The 20,468-nt window shown below is 38.4% G+C and overlaps 1 protein-coding gene across 1 annotated transcript; it reads left to right on the forward strand.

The window, feature by feature from the left end:
- The first annotated feature begins 15,431 nt into the window (after positions 1–15,431).
- GPR146 (G protein-coupled receptor 146) lies at positions 15,432–16,478 on the forward strand. Its single transcript, XM_010014378.1, has one exon. The coding sequence runs from the start codon at positions 15,474–15,476 to the stop codon at positions 16,476–16,478; it is 1,005 nt and encodes a 334-aa protein (XP_010012680.1). The 5' UTR covers positions 15,432–15,473.
- Positions 16,479–20,468: the final 3,990 nt, after the last annotated feature.

The following is a 20,468-nucleotide window of genomic DNA, read 5'->3' on the forward strand; positions in this document are numbered from 1 at the left end:
CCACTAATTCACTAATGCCATAGTGATGCTTCAACAAAACCACTTCAGCTCATAAAAATAACATTCTGGCAACCGCAGTCCTAAATAACTACTTTCACTTTAACCTTATGATTTGTTTAATCCATCTGAATCACTAACTCTACCTAAGTTACTGCAGAGATCTTCTGAAAGACATTATATTGCTGAAAAAGAATTGAACAGAGCTTCTTAGGTTTTGTCTTACTTAGCTTCTGTAAGTAAAAAATACTACCAGAATTGTCTATCAATTCATGTAAAATGTGGCAGCATGTCAGAAACATCAGCATCTCAAAAGTGACGACTTCATCACTGGAATCACTACAAATTATTCTTTAAACAAAACCCTGCACTGCTCAAATACAACTTTCATATTTTATATTAACAAAGTTACTTGTAATTATGAACTTTATGACTATGAGTTAAATTCATAGAACCATCAGCAATGAGAACCGTATTTGGGGGAGGATGGACAGGGAACTGCCATATGTAATTCAGCATATCAAGCCAAAAGCAACAGGGTACTGCCTATGAAAAGGAGACCTCCAGGCTTCTGTGATCCCTTACTGCTTAGTGACAGTGCATGAGGTTATTTGTGTGTTTCACTCTCTTACTGGACTCCTGTCCAGCTGAACTTGTACCACGTGCACACAAAAATTATCTGGCTTGTGTTTAAAGGTGGTTTAAGTATGGGTTAATTTTCCCTGGCAGGTCACAGAAAAGGCTCCACCTCAATGAGGCTGGCACTTGCTTACTTTGCAATAAGGCAGAGTTAAAAATTAAGTCACTAAAGTAAACCTCAAACATCCTTGTTCACCATTTCACTTCCTCCCCTTGCAACTCTCTGTACAGGACTGGGTGTCAGCAGAAAGCCCTTTGGGTCTGCCACCAGAAATACCTGGGCAGGTTCTACAGGTAGAGATTTGGACTTTATGGTCAAAGCATGACAGTCTCCTCTGCCCCACAACTACCCCAAGTTACTCCAGATGATCAGTGACAAGCATAGCTGTGTAGGAGATTATGCATCTTTACAAACAAGCCTCAGGGAAAGCATGCAAGACAAACCCAATCAGGGTGATATAAAAGCTCGCAGGCTGTGGGCACTGCAAACTGAATACGTGATGGACTGGCAGGGCCTATAAGAGCAAGCAGTTGCCTCTATAAAACCAAGAGAGCAGCAGACTTGAAGGAGCCACATTATTACCTTCCACTCTCCCTGGAGACCAAAGGAGTACAATTCCGTCTCCCAATCCCCGCATTTTTCGCCTGCAAAAAGCCTACACACTAAAGTTTATGAGGCCTAAATTTCCAAAGGAAAGCACACTTCACCTTAAACTCTATGCCCAGCTGTCACTGATATTTTATCAAATATAAATCAACAGTGTTTGAGGGTTTTGCTCCGCGTTTCAAAACACAAACCACACATAACAGCTTAACCAAATGAGTGATAAGCATGAAATATTACAAACCATTAAAAAAAAAAGGAAAAAGCATAATCCTGGGCTGCCCCACATTGTCTCCTCATAGAAATATTACTTCTGAGATTAAAGAAGGGCTTGTTTATTTAACAATTTGACCAATCTCCAACAATAGAGCATTCAATGGAAAATATTAACATGGGACCTACAAACAGAGCCGCTATCTTATAAAGATTGTAAATAGAGACTTGGGTTATTTTACTTTAATATAAACAACAAAAGCTTAGCCAAAAGGAACAAAAAAAAAAAATAACTGATGTAAGCAAATACTTAGATCATAAATACTGGCAATCAAAGTTCTCAGGTGTTAACCTGAGAGCCACTCTTAGAGCCCTATTGAGATGTTTTAGCTAATGAAATCCTGTAGGAATAAAATTAAGCAGCTAAAATTATAAAACAAGAAAACATACGTATATTGCATACACTAAAGAAAATATAATGCTACATATGTGCTTAACATGAATGACAAATTCTTCATTCATTTTAGGGATCAACTCCTTTCTGGTTGATAAGTGGAAGGATATATTACACTTTACTGCTTTGGGGAGGAAGGAAAACATATAAATTAATTCTTCATTACAGTTTTAAAAGGCAAATTATTTAAGGACTATTTGTATTCAAGTTAGGCAGACAGAATCATGATATTCAAATGAAAAGAATTTACATTTACCTACCATCTCATTAAAGTCAGATGATACAGCAGCAGCCTTTTCCTTACATGTTTGGTTTGTTGGTTTTTTTTAATTAAAATGTTCTTTTTGAATGCTTAAAATAACTCTGAGGTTCATAGTAAAGTATTTTCTAAAGCGTCCACTGGTTCTTTTTCAGATCTAAGGTTGGTTACTGTCTAAACTTTCCAGAGGCCAAGTGGATGTTACAGGCTTTTGCTAAATAGCATTGTTTTTCAAAGCTGGGAAGGGACATGACTCCCAACAAACACAACTGTGATGCGTCCCTCTAAAGAAAACAAAATGTTACTAACATATTATTTTTGCCAGTTTGGCTTATCTTGCTCTGGGTTTATTACTATAACATGCTCTGCTTTGCAGAATAGCTACTCCTATGGTAAAATTTTCTTGCACCAAGCAGCTCTCCCAGTTCGATGCAGCCACTATTTGTCTCCCGTCACGTACCTACAGCAAAGGCTGTTCTCAGACCACAGCAATGTCCTTTCAGTTTGTCGTTTCCAAAAACCACCCCTGCAAGCCCCTTTCACCGTTAGGAACACAGTATGCAGAACAGTCCTTATGGCAGGATCAGGCCCCTGCTTTTGCAACAGCCCTTTGCGCCAATATGAGCGTGCAGCTGAAGCTTAAAGGATTATGTGTATGTATGTGCAGGGGAAGTCACATGTATACACAGAGCCCGGTGCCACTACCCTGGGCAGCGCAGCGGCGTCAGCGGTCTTTTCCTAAGCTCTCCCATTGTTTACTCCTACAAGAGACATGAGATATTGGAGTTTCTGCTGAGCTCACTTTGAGAAGGGTCTCATTTGATGGGCAAAATGTTTCTGCCAGCCCTCAGGGAACAACAAGGCACTGCCTCCCAGGTGAGATTTTAAGAAATTCACCTTTTTTTGTTTTTAAGAGCCTAAATCCAATTTGCATTAATGCATATAAACCTTGGATCAGTGAAAACGAATAGTGCCATTGTTAGAAACCAATGTTCGGGTTTTAGATAACGGTTCTTAAGGGACAATATCATTGTTTAAGTTTGTCATTGTCCAAAAGAAAGGTGCATTAGGCTTTTTCTTATGTGTCTCTATTTTCACACTCTTCCATGTTAGGCTGGATTTCTCATTTACTGCTTCTTTATGTACCGATTATGTGCTTTTAAGTTTGTTATTAATCACTCTGAATATAAGATCTCAGTTTTTCTGTATATTATATCTAGCAGTATAACAGTATAGCACAAGTATAGCAAGGGAATTGATCAAAAGTTAATCTAATTACTCTTTAGTAAAGCAAAAAAGTTCTCAAAGTGAGATACTTATGAATCCTCTATTCACAGCATAATAAAACACACAGCAAACCATACTGTGAAATATTACTGCAAAGCTGCTAAGAGACACAGCAGTAAGTAATTAACTAATTAATCACAATTAAGCTTAATTTTCATTTATATTCTAAAAGAAGGTAAGCCAAAGGCAAACTTCAAAGCACCAAAAAATTTCCTAACTGCTTTTAGGAGAAGCTTTGAATAAGCAGAATGACTGCTGTCCTTTTTAGCCTCCATAAGCATTTTTAACTATGCTAATCACCATGATATTTGCAAATCTGTTTTTTACTGTACTTAGCAGAAGACCTACTTTACTTTAGGGCTCTGTCAGCTGAACTTTATGTCCTTCTTACAGAAAAGCTAAAGCAGCACAAAAAGGCAGTAGCCTTTTCCTCATGCCAGAATAACATCCTTCACATATTTGACTGGCCCCATTAGTGTCCCATGGATTTCAACAGAAGTTGGACTGGTTCTGAAATGATGAAAGAAAGTTAATCAAATGTCTGCACAAAGTGATGTATGTGAATGTCTATGGCTGTGATGTGCACGTCAGAATGATTCATTTCAACTTCTGCATGCAGGGCCTGAACATCAGATAAGAGGTTATCAGAATATTCTGCATATTTTCCACAACAGCTAAAACACGTAGGGCTCATTTAAGTGAACAGAGAGGCAAGCAGGCTCCAGTGACCTCCCTACAAACTGCAGTTTAGTGTTCGTACGCACCCTGTGTCTGTGCCAGCTATGTAAAAACAACCATTTATCAATCATTACTGAGAAACTGGCTCTGTGACAAACTAATTACTCCTCAAACCTATACCCATTAGCACAAGAGGAAGTAGATTATAAATTTAATTTTCTGGTGAACTGACCCAGCCTGGACACCAGGTGCCCACCAAAGCTGCTCTATTACTCTATTACTCCTCTATTACAACTGGACAGGGGAGAGAAAATATAATGGAAAAGTCATGGGTCAAAAGAAGGACAGGGAGGGATCACTCACCAGTTGCAGTCATGGGCAAAACTGATTTGACTTGGAGAAACTAGTTTAATTTACTGCTAAATCAAAACAGAGTAGGATAATGAGGAATAAAACTAAATATCAGAACACCTTCTCCTCACCCCTCCCTTCTTCCTGGGCTCAACTTCACTCCTAATTTCTCTGCCTCCTCCCCTCCCAGTGGTCAGGGGGACAGGGAATGGAGGTTGTGATCAGATCATTACACGTTTTTTTCTGCTACTCCTTCCTCCTCAGGCAAGGACTCCTCCCACTGTTTCCCTCCCATGAGAGACAATTCTCCACAACTTCAACATGCTGCTCCTCTCATGTATTCTCACTCCTCTCTCCAGCTGCAGTTGCCATTGTGCAGCAACTTTTTCCCCTTCTTAAATGCATTATCCAGAGGCACTTCTACTGCTGGTGATGGGCTTAGCCTTGTCAGGTTCATCTTGGAGCCAGATGCACTGGCTCTGTTGGACACAGGCGAAGCTTTAGGCAGCTTCTCACAGGAGCCACCTCTGTACCAAAACCTTGCCATGCAAACCTGATACAATTTTATGTATCAAGGCTCTGTACAGCTCCTGAAGTAACAAAATCTGCTACAGTAGTATACTCCAGGTGTAACTTCAGGCATTTTGGAATGAGAAACTTCAGGTTTAAAGAGTCCTGGTGTAGGTTTAGAGAGTCCTAGTTTATAGAGGTCCCTTTGAACATTTCTTCCCCCAAAATTACTTCTGGGTTTTTTTGCCCTTGAAAGCATTTGCCCAGCCTCATACTGGGCTGGAAAAACAACACCCATTAAGAATATTTAGGGAGTCATCCCCATTCATACACCTGTGAAAGTAAGGCCAAGGACTAAAGTGAAATTGATCGAATACTTAAACCTGTCAAAGTCTTTGCCAGCATCCTAAACCAGAAAGTGCTAAAGGTTATTAATGACTTTTTCAAATTTGATAGAAAGGTCATTCCATACATACAGGGGCAATGGAGAGCCTTATAAGAAATCAAGATTATTGGTAGAAAATATTGATTAATAAGGGGTAAAAAACCCTGTCACTGATAAAGTGGAGCGAGTGGGAATTGGCACAAGACATGAAGTAGATGGACATTCAGATCCCAGTTGTGTCACTAAGATGCCTCTTAATTAATTTCAAGCCCCTGGTAAGTTAAAATCCCTACTCCAAATCTTGCAATCTAATAATAGGCACCCTTATACCAGGAAAAATATTATACTAGGCCACCTAGCATGCAAAATATTTTACTCAGACATTATAAATGGAATAAGATGCAATCATCAAATATGCAAGTTCATCCAAAAGGCAGCTAAAAAATATTTCCTTCACCAAGCAAAAGAAATCAAAAGCCACAGGAGTGTCAAGAACAAGAGGTTCCAGACTTGCTGACAACTATCAGAAAGATTTCTATTTATCTCCAATGGATGTGACACATTTTGAAGTCATTTCAGCTACTCTGCTGAGAGCTGATTTTCCCCTCAAACTCTAAACTCAAAGCAGTTTCATACTCATACTTATAAATGTTATCTGAGAAAGAACTATGTCAATATTTTTGCATTTACTGGAAACCTGGTCCCTGCAGTCGGAGTCTGTTTCGCAAGAGTTTCCTACATGGGCAACATGCTGTCTTGTTGATAAGTCACAGGGTCAGCTTTCACTGGTGTTTCTAATAGGAAATGGCATTATATTATAGTTTCCAGGAAAACTACCATCTGTGCCTCCTGTCAGTCTTTGCAACTGGCAGCAAAGTATCTGTGGGGAATGTTTTCATGCTGCCAAATTCAGCAGCGTTCCCTGTCAGAAGCTCTAAGTGTGTCTGAAGCTAACAAACAGCGGGTTAAGATAAGAGCTGCTGTATCCACCCTGCCAACTCATTTACTGAGTAATTCCAGAAGCATCGGTGCGCCTTTGACGCTCAGTCCCTAGGATAAATTCAGTCTGCACTATCTAGAATGGGGATAACTTGCATTAATTTTGATTGGCAAGAATCTGTCTGCCTTCCTAGACTGATGCTGATTTACATGGACCAGAAGCAGAATGTTCAGTTCATAAAGATTCCTTATCTGGAACCTGAGCAACTCCAAAATGGTAGAAATGTAGAGATCTAGCCCCTTCCTATCTCGTAAGAAGTGCAAATGATCTGTTTATGCCTATGATCTAAACAAATAAATTAGCTACAAGAAAAGATTTACCATTAAACTGTCTTCTAATTTTATATTTTCTCAAATATTAAAAAGGCTTTAGCAGAAAATTTTAATTTCATCTCTATGATCTGATGAACTTTACATAAAAGAAAGGAACATACCAGTTTCATAACTGATATGTTTCACAAACATTTCTTCCCCAAAACCAGGCTTAACTGACTTGTTCTACAGTTTAAGTGTCTGTAAATACTGTGGAGGGGAACCTATAGTTAAACATTGATGACTACCATATAAGTAAGATCCTTCAATGAAATCACCCACCTAGTGTATTCAATTCCTTAAGTCATAAAAAATGAACTAAATACCTTCATTAAAAACAGTGAGACAAAGTATATCTATAGTGTAAATCTACTAAGCCCCAGCTACTCTGAACATCACCATCATGACAGCAGGAATGTTTTCTGAAGGTGCATGCAATCTTTGATAGATCCAGTGAGCTGAAGTATTTTATATGGCAAGAAACTGCAAGTTACCTTCAGTTTTAAACTGAATGAAACGACTGGCTACAGTTAATGGGCCTGTGTGCTCTCCAAGAAAATGAAACTATATGTTTTAATTATATCTCTTGGTTTCTGTGGCTCACCACTTATAAGCACAGTGGAAATTCTGCCACAAGTTAAATTGTTGTAGCAACTTCCAATAATCTTGATACTGAATTTTATTCAGGTTTGTTGCCACTTAACTTTGAAGTAGGATAGTTGCATGAAAATCAGCCTCCAAGTGCTCTGAAAACATGGACCAGGAACTACAGTGGTGCTAACTGGCTGTTTGTATTCCAACACTGAAAGGCACCATCTAGTCTGATGATGCTTAAAAGCTGCCACTTCTTGTATTCCAAGTAGTCACCTCTATAAAATCTGGAACTCAAAGCATCTAATGACGCCTGTTTTCTAACACTACATTCATTCTAATTATTCCTGTTATTTAATATACCATAGGTTACTGGAAGTCAGTATGAATACCAGGAAAACTATAGGGGGTTTGGTTTTCATATGACTGTTTTTAAGAAAAGCATTACCTAGTGATAGCTGGGCATCTCGGAATTGTATCTCATTTCCGAAACCCAGGCAGCTAAGGCTTGCAGATGAATACAGGTAACTGCTGCGTAAATTCATGCTACCTGATGGAATACCTTATCTTTAGAATTGCACAAAAATAAGGCATTTCGCTTTTTGCAGTAATGAAATCTCAATCCACAACACCTCCCTGATGTATGAAAAGCTGCACTGTTCACTCTATGGTGAATCCTTTCTCACAGCACATAAATGTTACAAAAGAAAAGGTTTGTCAGGTTTTCCATATAGAAGCTCGTTCGGAACTCAGTGATAAAGCTAAGTCAGGAAGAGGTGGAGCAGAAGAGCAGTCACACTCATCTGATACTGGGACACTGTGAGACATTAGCAAAACACGACAGGGTTTATCGAGTTAACCCATGCAGAGCCCCAGTGCAGCTGTTCCTGAGCAGCTGTGAGGAGGGCACAGCCGTCGGCAGCCTGACTCCTGCAGAGGCTCCATTACAAAGGAATAAACAGCATAGAACAGGAGAAGTTATCTGGAGTGGCAGATGTGCCTGGCAGATAGCATCTGTGTCTGAGCACGGGACCCCTTCCACGCAGATCTTCAGTGGCCTTAATGCTGGACTATCTCCTTTCCACAGAACTTAAAGGCTCCCCATTTTGCAGGAATTTCATTTGCCTCCTCTACCCCGTAGCACTTTGTTATTACAACCTTCCACACCACTACCACAATGTCATTCTCTAACAGATATAACAGGCTCTTAAAAACACCCTTGGGCAGTTTTTATTATGGTTTCCAGAGTAGTTGATCTTTTTTGTCTTTCTCTATTGGCGGATATTATCTGTTCTCATAAGCTTTAAGCTGCTTAAAAATTGAGGGGGGGATGGTGAGGAAAGAGAAAAGAAAGCAAATACAGTTACCCATTGCTGATGGTTACACGTTGTTGTGAGCAATTGTCTATGAACTCTGAAGACATAAATTCTTCAGTTATAACCTAATATAGAGAAGATTATGCATCTTGAAAAACAGTGGCCATATCCTAAAATGAAGTTTTCCTCTCTTTCTTCCAAACCAAAGGAGTATCTAAACTCACTTGTTAAAGCTTACTGACCAGCAACGTGCAGAGACTTGCTTCTCACATGGCCTTATACAGATTCCCAAAAGAGATGAACAATCTAAATACAAACAAAATGTGCAACTGACATTGTTTATAATTTTAAATTATATAAAATTATATATATTTATATAATAACAATAATCATGTAAACAAAAGGCTAACACAGAAGGAAGAAGGCCAGGGGCAGTAAGCAGTTTATCATGGCACAAGTGGGATCTGGATGACCAGGTAGCTGCTGTGCAGATAATTTACTACAAAGATGGTGCTTACAGAATGAAAGGAACAAACAAGTGACAGCGGTTGCCAACATCTGTGGAATAATAAAAAAGGTCACCTGGCAAGTGAGAAAGGGGCCCACAGGAAGGAGCTGAAAGACATATATTCAGAATTTCTGGGAAAGCAGAGGGGGAGCAACCTCAACAGATGACCAAAGCAAAATGCAGTGACCAGAAGCATGAGTATCTCTGTACTCATTCAACATATAACAGAAATACACCCTCACAGTTCTTGGGAATTCAATTTTTATTGTTGACTTAACATCCCTAAGAACAGTCTGAGATGTCTCATGGGAAAGTAACGGACAATAAAGAGGTGAAACAGTATCATACTTAGAAATCCTGTGATAAGCCTGATACGATACTGTATATGTGTCATGAGGAAATGATGTGAGGTACAGCATTAACTGTAACGGAGTCATCAGGGAGAGATAAAGAGGAAAACAAGGGCCGGGCAGATGTGAAAAACAAGAGTTTTTTTAAAAATAGCAAAATGGAGAAATGTACATAACCATTTATGTCTGGACAGAATGAACACTTAAAGGAATGACGCTGGATCAGGAGAAGACAGTAAGCTATAAAGCTGGAAACGGGCTCCCAGCACTCAAATTGTGCAGAATTTAGCACGAGTTGGCAATAGTCAAAGGACTTCTTAAAAAAATTTTTAATGGTTGTCATGCTGCTACTAAAGCAAGTTCCTACTGCAAAGGGAAATTTCAGGGTTACCTTCAGTGCTACTTTAAATCAGGTATTATTGTTATTTAGTCATGGCTTCTTTCACATTATATTGCACTGAATCAACTACATTGTAAAATAGAACAGCTATCGATTATAAACACAGCACCTGCCAAACTGGTCAAGGATTGCACCACAGACATAAATGATAGGTTTTGAAGGGGCCTGTTTTTCAGCCCAGCACCCAGAATAAAACAGGATTTTCTTCTCCACTAATGTTAAAAGCATTTTATCTGAGCTGTATCGTTGTATTATAAACAGCAGCAACTCATCAACTGCATAAGGAAAGTATATTCTGAAACCTACTTGCCTGCACTACTGCATTTCCCCCCACCCCACATCTAACCTGGGCAATCTAGTTTTACTTTTCTGTATATCCAGCCAACAAGTCTTCTGTTAATCCCTATGGTATGTATACAAGCTACTAAGCCTAAAAATATGTCACGTTACCCAGACTGAGAGGTAACAGTGTGACACTTCATTCTCTCACACTTGAGAGTTCACAATGTGTTCCCCTTGAGGTACAACTAATTGCAGGTATGCTGTTTTCCAGAAATACTGATCACCCATTATTTAAAGTATTAATAAATAACCTGTAATATTTAGAGTAACACTTTCAACAAGCACCCTTCAACTCTGATGAGTAGCTGATAATGGTTTATGCATATATGCAACACTTCTAGCCAAGCTTTTCAGTTTCCTTAGTCTTGATCTGAAGCAAACCTGTGCCATGCAGCAAAGCTCTGAGCAGCACTCAGCTTTCCCCTATGGTATTTCAGTCTCTGTAGGAATTAAGAGATCCTGTGAGAACTCTAGAAGACCCAATGAAGGTAGGAGTCTTAGGCCTGTCTAGAAACTTACCTCATTGGCAACAGCTTTATTAGTTATCTATGGTTTATAATGGCATCACAGCTTGAGAAAACACATATTTAGAGGTTAGAGAATCTAGGTAAGAGCTATATTGCATACAGACGATAACAGCCCAAGTAGACAAATCATTCATTGTCTAAAATAAATCTGTAGATACAGTGCTACAGCTGGATAAAGGTTTGGGGTTTTTAAAGTCAAATAAAATAATGGAATGGTCATGCTTGAAACTGTTAACCAACCTGCTCTGCAACTTGGTGGTGCATTATGAATGAAAATGTCTGAAAAAAACAAACTGCAGCTAGGAACTCTGTGATATAAGGAAGCAGCACGTCATTAATTTTTCTCATTAAAAGTCCATTTTATGTATTTTTTCTAAAACAATCTCTACCACCAAATGCTTTTAACTTCTTGTGCAGTGTTGTAAGAAGTTTTTCTTAAGCACCTTGTGCAAATTTGTATCTACATAAAACCACCTTCAACTTCTATGGCATGTAAAGAAATGGGTACTCAGCCAAGTATCAGAATTCTAGAAGTACTTCTACACTAACACCTTTCCTACCTTATTGTTTCCCCAGTGAACTTAAGATATTCAAGTTCTTCTAAAGTTTTGAAGGAGCAAAGGCTTGATGCCAGTTTGTAACACAGTTATCCACAGTACATACACAATTCTGCCTGTGGACTATGTATCAAACAGGAATGTAGGAATTTTCTGCCATGTGGGAGTTGCGGTGGTTTTACAATATTCATAATGAATTATTAAATACAAACCAAGAAGTACAGACCTTGCCTAAAAACGAAAAGCCAAACTGCAATCAGATATAGTAACTTAACCCAAATGGAATAACCACTTTTACTGTTTCTCTGGTATTTATCCCATAAACACCTGCTTTCTTTTTAATTAAGGGAGTTTTCATTGGTGTTTATTTGCTACGGAATAAAGCCTCTGAATCTTTAAATATAAGACAAATTATCTTGAAAAAGGTGGCTCTCAGTTTTGGTTGACAACGTCAATTAAAAACATACTTTGAAGACAGTAACTTTAGTTCATTAATCTGAGAAGTTTCCATACAAACAAATCAACAACCACAGAACAAAATTCAGCATGGGATGAATGACCAACCAACAGTTCAAAAACTCTTTCAAGAAATGATCCATTTGAAAGATGTAGAGAATACACACAGAATAAATACATCCATTAATTGCGAGTGACATGCAAATAACTCCTGAGAGCAGTAATTTTTCAACTTTTCAAAGAAGGAAGCAGAATGGAATCCACAACACCGTCACAAAATGAGGCTCATATTGTAAAGCCTTTTCAAAACACCAAAAGAACCTCCAAATTCAAAGTAAATGCTCAGAAACCTTTTTTCCTAGCTTGTGTTCCAACCTAGCTCACCTTCGCAAGCAGCACAAGCACCTGTGCCCTTCGCAGTACACTAATTCTTAAATACTGATTGTTTAGGATGTATGGCCTATAAAAATGAAACTTCAAAGCTGCGTATTCTCATCCCAGGTTAAAAATAAAACCCACGCTCTTGAACGAGACCTGTTGATTGCACTTGCAGGGAATGGAACAGCCCCTCCAGTGTCCCCGGAGAACCCCAGCGCAGATGACAATACCATAACAAACCTGTGGGCTCCGGCAGCCCGTATATTTTAAGCAGTAAATCTGAAACCCGGAGACTAAACTGAGCTGAATCCAACAGCTCGCTCCCCTCCGAGCACAGCCTCTCACTTCTTCAAACTGGCTGTAAACAGGGAAAGGGAGGGGCCTGCCGCCTGCCAAGCCAAGCAGAAACTTGTGAGTAAGTTATAGAGGAAAAACAAGTGCAGCGCAGGCAGGCACGCAGAGCCGCACGCTGCCCAGGCGCTGGCGGGAGGCGATCACCATGTTCTCTAAGCGAAACACGACAGGGCTGTGCAGCCAGCTTCCTTCCTCGGAAACGCTGCTTATCAACGGCGTGCGGATCCGGCAGCGCGGAGGAATGTGAAACGTGAATTAAAGGTAAGAGGCTTTACAGCAGCACTGCCGAGGTTGGGGCCGTGGGAAAGGCAGGCTGGAGAGAGAGCGGCGGCTGCCAGGACGCTCTTGCCTTCTACACTTAGAGTTCTGACATTAATTTTCAGTGTGATAAAAGTATAAAATCAGGCAAGACCTGGGGAAGCATTAGGGAAAGCTGAGTCAGGCCACAGTAAACAAGAGGACTGCAGCAGTCACTTATGCAACAGAGTCAACCTGGGACTGCAAATGTACTTTTGACTGGAGAAGGGGTTTAGTATTGATTGATCAAGTAAAACAACTGCGCCCCAAGCATCGGAAGGACTTACCCAGACGTTGTCTGTGGAAACAAAACTGCCTTTAAAATGTCAAGAGATACAGCTGGGTAAGAAATGCTGAGCTGGGCCTGGGCAGCACAGCAAACAGGTTCAGTGCCTTCACAGGTAAGTGACAATTTAAAATCGGTGATTTCTGCATTAGTGGCCAGAATACCTCATCTGGTAATTTAGAAGTCATCAACAAAATTTCTTCTGAAAGTATTTTTACTTTGGAATTTATTTCTGGTCATTTTGGAGGTAAGTTTTGTAATTTCAGAGTTAAGTTTTGCAATTTGGTACGGTTAGTATTTAACACAAATGAATTGCCAACCATTTCTACCATTAACATAGAATTGTCTTATTTAACTCCAGTTAGAAGACATAAAGAAAAATGGGGTAATTACTAAAACACTTGTGAAACCAGACATTCTCCTGCTCTATAAAATATAAAGCATGATAGCAAAGACTGTTGATCTCCTGAGACAATATACAGGCAGGTATTCTATGGCTGATGTAATTCAGTCTGGAGTAATCAAAGCTACATGCTTAAGGATAAACCTGCATAATGGAATTACGTGATTGTATCCATGCCTTTGCTTAGTCACCCTTGCACTTACCATAGTGCATATATTTGCAATATCTAGTTCCAGTCTGCTGCTTTGGTTGAATCAAGTCGTAACAGTTCAATGAGATGTAACTCTGGTTTCCTTCAACTGTGCAAAACAGCTTTTCTTTTTCTTTCTTAAAAACTTGAAACAACAGATGCTTCCTGAAAATAAACTGGGTAGTTTTCAGTGCTCAAGAAGTGTGAAGACTGAAAGACAATATAAAGATATGGTACTTTCTACTCATATCAATACTATAGCTAAAGAACTGATTCAAGAAAACAAAGTGTTTCCTCTAAGGTGAGAAAGCAAGCTTTGATAACAGAACTGCATCTTGTGCTGCTGCCACTTACCTGAGGAAATCCAACATATGACAGTGGAATAAAAATTTCTTTGCCCAGTTAAACTTACTGTATTTTTAGCCTGATTTCTGGCATGGGCTATGGTATTTAGAAGAAAAATGCACACAAAACAACTGCAGTGGAAAATAAAAAATGGAATTTGACATGATTCTGGAATACATTCTGTACTATGGCTGAAGTGTCAAAGGATTAGCACTAGAGAGGTGCAACAACGTATCCATATGCTTACAAAACCCATACCATATAATTTAGCCATATGGTTCATGGTGTATAGCATGTTGTCTAGTAACATTCATTTTAATTGCACAATGTTTATTATGGATTTGATTAAATCTTGTTCTCTCTCTGGAAAGAATGCAGGTACGTGTACTTGTACTTTCCTATACATGCTGAAGAGAGACACGCAACTCAACACTGAGTATCTGACAATATCAGAGTACATGTGATGTGGGAAATCACCTGCTCCATAAATTCTATGCTGTCCCAGATACAGGAATAAGAACCATGGCTTTAAGGCTGTGGATGTTTTGAATTGTACTTGAAAGATTATTTCTTACTTCTGCATTTTGGAAAGAGACTGTTCATGATTGCTTTGAAGTTCACTGATTTCAGTTAAAATGTGCTCTCTTTAGAAAAACAAAGATAGCTGGACAACAACTACTAATACTAGCATACTTTTCAAAGAATTCAAGCTATTTTGAGAGGAAATGATAGCTGATTCTTGCCTTTTTGGAAAGTCAGGCTGCCCTGGTATTGGGTTCCCTAGACTACAGAGGTCCATTGTTTTTTTCCAACTAAATGGTTATAGGTCAGAAGTCTGAATACAAACTGACCTGTAAAAAACCTCTTTGCCTTATTTCCCAGTTACCTCTAATCTTTGTCAGTTTTATCAGTGATCCAGTATACATCCATGATACTGCCTTGCAAATGCCTCTTAAGAAACTATCTTTCCAACATAAAGCTTATTTAACACCTTAGAGAACTCTATTCTTGATCTTATTGCTAAGATGTGTTCTTCAGCTTATAGCCTTCAATTCTTCAGCAGCTACTCTTTCATATTATTCACGATATAAAAGGTGCTGTTGAATAATTTTAAAAAGCATTGTACTTATCTTCATGTATATTATATCTGTACTTACTTTAAAGGTGTATTTACTTCTGTTCAGTGTCCTGTATCAACTCATTTGCCATTAATTTCATTTAAATTAGAACCTCAGAACATGTACTAGTCTCATGAAATTCTGAATCACAGATAACTTTCTTCTAGTCTAACATGATCAAAAGACATTTTAGTCACTGACCTTAAACTGAACAGTTACGTGAAGCATATAATGCCTGTCTTTACAAAGTTTTCTTCATACTACATTGCATTTCACTTACAATGTAATTTCAACAATACTTTCACTATTCCTCTCTCTACAGAAAAGCTGGTAGCCAGCAGAGAAGATACAAAAGCTAAAAATCACTATGTGGAGCTGTGAAGCCTTGAACAACAGTACCAAGACCAGTGAGGACCAGCATCTCTGCCATGACTTCCACTTTGTGCTTTCCATCTTTTCCCTACTCTACCTCATTATATGTTTCCCAGTTGGTCTTTGTTACAATGGCTTGCTGGTCCTAGTTAACCTCTATAACAAAGCTACTATGACTATGCCAGATGTTTACTTTGTCAACATTGCCATTGCCGGCCTCATCATAAACGCTCTGGCACCAATGTATCTTCTAGGTCTTGCCAATACAAAATGGGCCATCTGGAATTCTAACAATGAAGTTTATATTACCTTACTTATTTTATTCAATGTCTCATCTTTAGTTACCATGTACTCGACTACATTACTCAGTCTGGACTACTACATTGAACGTGCTCTACCTAGAACTTACATGTCAAGCGTGTACAACACCAAACACGTCTGTGGATTCATATGGGGTGGTGCCATGCTTACAAGTTTTTCATCTCTCCTGTTCTACGTCTGCAACCATGTCTCCACTAAAATAATTGAATGTTCCAAGATGCAGAACAAAGAAGCAGCAGATGCCATTATGGTCTTTATTGGGTATGTTGTACCAGCTATCGCTGTACTGTACGCACTTGTATTAATCTTGCGAATACGCAAAGAGGCGACACCACTGGACCAAGACACTGGACGATTAGATCCATCAGTGCACAGGCTTTTGATTGCCACAGTCTGTACACAGTTCACCTTATGGACACCCTATTATGTTATTCTCTTGGTAAGCACATTTACTAATGCACAAGGAAGAATTGCAGATGAGAATTACAGTCGAATATTACATTTTACCAAGATTTTGTCGAAATTCTTGGCTTTCTCAAGCAGCTTTGTAATGCCTCTACTCTACAGATACATTAACAAAAACTTTCCCAACAAATTACGACGTCTGCTTAAGAAAATACACTGTGGGAATCAAGGGTGTTCTCATGAGCACACAGTAGTACAGCAGGTCATGACGTAGGTATGGAAAAACCCTCTGGTGCTCTGTTACTGCAGTACTTGCTGTACCAGTACTGGGACTGCGATATCGCTGTGTTGGTACTCAGAGCCATTAATGTGAGAGTCCCAAGCAACGGGCTAGAAGGAGCTTTCCATTACAGTTCAGTGAAACAGTCTTAATTTTCAAATAGTTAACTGTTTGCTGCAATCTTGTGAGACTCTGGCCTATGTTCTGTAATACCTGTGACATCTAATACTTTCAGTGCACTGAAGGGGTTACAAAGCATAAACTCTGTCTTCATCGCTCTAATACGCCTGTCTGAAGAAATCACTAAGCAGTTTATTGAAGTCTTGACTGAAGACACAGCACCTTGTATCTTGTATAGGAAAAGGTATTACCTTAATTTCTGTACTAAGAAGTAATAGTGCTATCCTTGATGAAGTAAATAGCATTTTTCAATGAAGATGATAGAGATGATCTTTACTAAAGATCATATTATCCAATTATACATGTCAAAATAGTAAATGTTAATTATAAATTAAATTATTTAATTTCTTTCTCCATCACTGAATGCCCTCTGAAAGAAGACTGATTTACCATGTTCAGAAATTACTTTCTCACACAAACTAACCTAGGTTTTAACATTTATGGTAAATTGATTATTTTTTTTCTAGGTATAACAAAAATGTGGTTTAGTTTTCCAGTGCTTTGTTTGCATCCTAAAACATTTCAAGAATTCAGAAATATTTATTGACTAATTCTAAGGGAACAGAGAGATGTTTGTTCCGCATATTAAAATGAAGGACACAGTGGTTTACAAAGTTAAATCAAAGTTTAACTAGTAAATATTGACTGGCAAAGTGTTATGGTCCACATATGTTCATGTAGCAAGTAATTATCTTAATAATAAATATGTTTATGATTAACATTTTGTATTTTCAAGGAATATGTTTGCAACAAATAAAATAACATCTCTTTAATCTAGGGTATCACTGGAGGTTTGGAAACCATACCAAATCCCTGAATACATACAAGGTTTAAAAATGGGAATAATATTGAGGAATCCCAATCAGCATCAGCCTTTTGCTGACCTCTCAGAAACGGAGTGCCTCCCAGTCTGATTCTTGAATGCATAGTGCAAGTATAGTTTCTGTATTTCACAGTGGGGATGAAGAAATCCAATCCAGGTTGCCAAATTTTACTGAGTGTATGAAATGCATAAGGAACAACCACATGCTGCAGGAAGCAAATTAAGTTACCCGCAACACGAAACAACAAAACATTGACCCAAGAACTTCCCTGTTCCTAAGATGCTGTTGCATTATTAATGACAGGGGGGGACAGAAGTGATACCCTCCCACTGGTTTGGAGGCAGCAAGACATCTTTGTCAGTCACTCTGCAACCCAGCAGAATCATTTCATTGCTTAATCTGTTACAACACAACTCAAATTCCATGTGACTTCATTAAAAAAAAGTCTTTTCAAGCCTTTGGTATAGAGAAAACATGGAGCAAGCGCAGAAATGAACCTTTTCCATTGTGCATAGCACAGCATCTGATAATGGGTCCTCATTTGTCAGCATAGAGACATGCTTAAATTCTAAGTGAAAAGCAGGTGAGGAACAGCATTTTCAGATCTTTTCCCTTCTCATCAATGTTACTCAAGTAATTTCTTCTCATAACCATGTTTGCTTGTCTTCTTCATAGACAAGCATGTCTAAGTTGTCAACATCCTGGTGAAAAAGACTTCCCATTAATCTTTACTTTTTTAATAGCTTTTCATTTATTGATCTGTGGATTTTTTTAATCCTTAAAGCCTATACAGTACATCAGCTATTTCTGTGGCATTCTCTCCACACAAAACCTATCCAGCACAACTATATCAATTTACTTCATAGTTTTAGCCCACTGATGAAAACCATAATAAGGAATGAAGCCTTTATCATTGTGTCCCATTCACATATTACTATATTGTGCCTCTATGCTGACATGATCTTGCCTGCTCTGGTTGGGGTTTTCCCCCCTTGAGAGGTTTTCTGTGAATTTCTACACATCTTGAGCATTCAAACTCACTTCCACACAGAAGTGCTTAAGAAAGAAATCTTTCCTTGCAACTGTCAAGCAGTTAGGCTCTTCTTCCCATCTGAAGAAAATTAGGTTTCCTAATGCACCACATTAAATCTCTCATGTAAAATCTGTTAAAGAAATTCTGTCCCATTATGCACAAAAATTCCAGCAGGGAGGGACTGGCTTATCTGGTATGAAAAGAGGCTTCCAGAACTGGGAGACTGCCAGAACTGTGTGGCTGAACAGGCAGCATTAAGTGCAATTTTAACTTACACATTGCTCTCTTACTTCTATTTCCCCCTTCTACTAAGACATCTTACTTCCTGTCTGTCACAGGACTGCCACATTTATTTCTGTTCCCTTCTCTCCATGTTAAATTCACAGTTTCACATCAAGGATCTTTTATCATTTCTCTTTATTTTTTCTCGTCTTTTTCTCTTCTCTGCACTATCTGTTTAATTTTCATTTTGCTCCTCCATTTCCAGCCATGCTTTGCCCTGTACCCTGGGTACTGCTCACCACTCACATGTACTTCATTAGACTGACTCCTTTATGATGATCCAAATCTTATTCAATGAATTGACATTACAAATGGATTTATGCAGTAAAATGGAAGCTGCTATCTGAGAGATGAAGAAAGAAAAAGTTTTTATATTATTTACCCTTGAAAACTCAATTTTTATTCTTTTCCTAATCCCTTTTTTATTGCAGCAAAGTATATACATGTATATATGTATATATATACACATATACTAAATGTGATGGCAATCATATAGACAACAAATTCCATAGTTTAATGAACAAGTCTGATATCCGCTCAATTTTAAGAGTTAATTTGATATATTAGTTGCCTCAAAGAAACTGTGCCATGGAGCTGCCTGGCTGCTATTCTTATAAGGAGATTTTGAACTTAATTGCAGCACCCTCACATGGTATTTCTTGAAAAAGCAGTATCCCAAAAAGCAAGAACTTTGCAGTATCTATATAAAGAAGAGATGAGCAAGTGCAGTAAAATACTTCAGGAAATGTATGGTATCACAAATATGAAAGAACTTTTATGGAAAATCTTTACTATACAGAGTTCTCCAGAATGGGCCCTTTCCGTTTCAAATATCTGAAGGTTTTTGATGACTGTAAATAGGGGCTTATCTATTCTGCATTCAAATATGAATAAAACACTGTATATACGCAAGGTAAAAAAAATCAGCCTACTGATGTATAAAGAATTTACAAAGAATTTATTAAATTATTTCTTATAGCATATCATTGGAATGTAAACCTCTGAGTAGGAAGGTATAATGTATGTTTCTGTATGTATACACTGTATACTAGAAATTAAGCACTAGTTAAGAGCCATTAACAGTGTTATTTTCTCACAAAATGAAACTTAATATTTGAGTTCATCTATGGCTTACAGCCCTCTTGACGCCAATCAAGTCAATTCAACTAACAGAAATGTTGTGCTCTGCTTCTGCTTGAATTATTAATGTAGCAAGCTCAAGACGGGTCCTCGTTGGCTAACCGAGACCCTACTTTCAAAAGCTTCCATTGGAGAATTGAACTGAGTTGGTCTCCGAAGACATAATTTCAGTTAATGGAGAACGTGATCAATCACTAGAAAATTTCCATTTCTATTAAAATGAAGAGATAAGGCCTCCAAAATGATGTCAAAATACTCTAGAAGTGGACTTTCTGCAAAGCTTCACAAAGAAACTATTGACCCCTAGTACATTCTCAATAAAAAGTGTTCAAGTGTTTCCGGTCAGTAAGATGTGTCGTTTGTTTTTTTGGCCTTCTTGATAAAAACCTCTTGCATAGAAGGTTAAACCTGTGTTGCTTCACTGAATTAAAACATAACAAATTGCATGACTTGACTATCAAATCACACACATTATCAGATTTTCCAGGACATAAATTTGCCATCATTAAAATCTCATCGTTCATC

Source organism: Nestor notabilis, unplaced genomic scaffold, assembly GCF_000696875.1.
Source record: "Nestor notabilis isolate BGI_N333 unplaced genomic scaffold, ASM69687v1 scaffold16055, whole genome shotgun sequence".
In the NCBI taxonomy this organism is placed as follows: domain Eukaryota; kingdom Metazoa; phylum Chordata; class Aves; order Psittaciformes; family Psittacidae; genus Nestor; species Nestor notabilis.

Bases quoted from the DNA above. Each gene is read 5' to 3' on its own strand.
- GPR146 (XM_010014378.1), top strand. From the start codon at position 15,474: ATGTGGAGCTGTGAAGCCTTGAACAACAGTACCAAGACCAGTGAGGAC.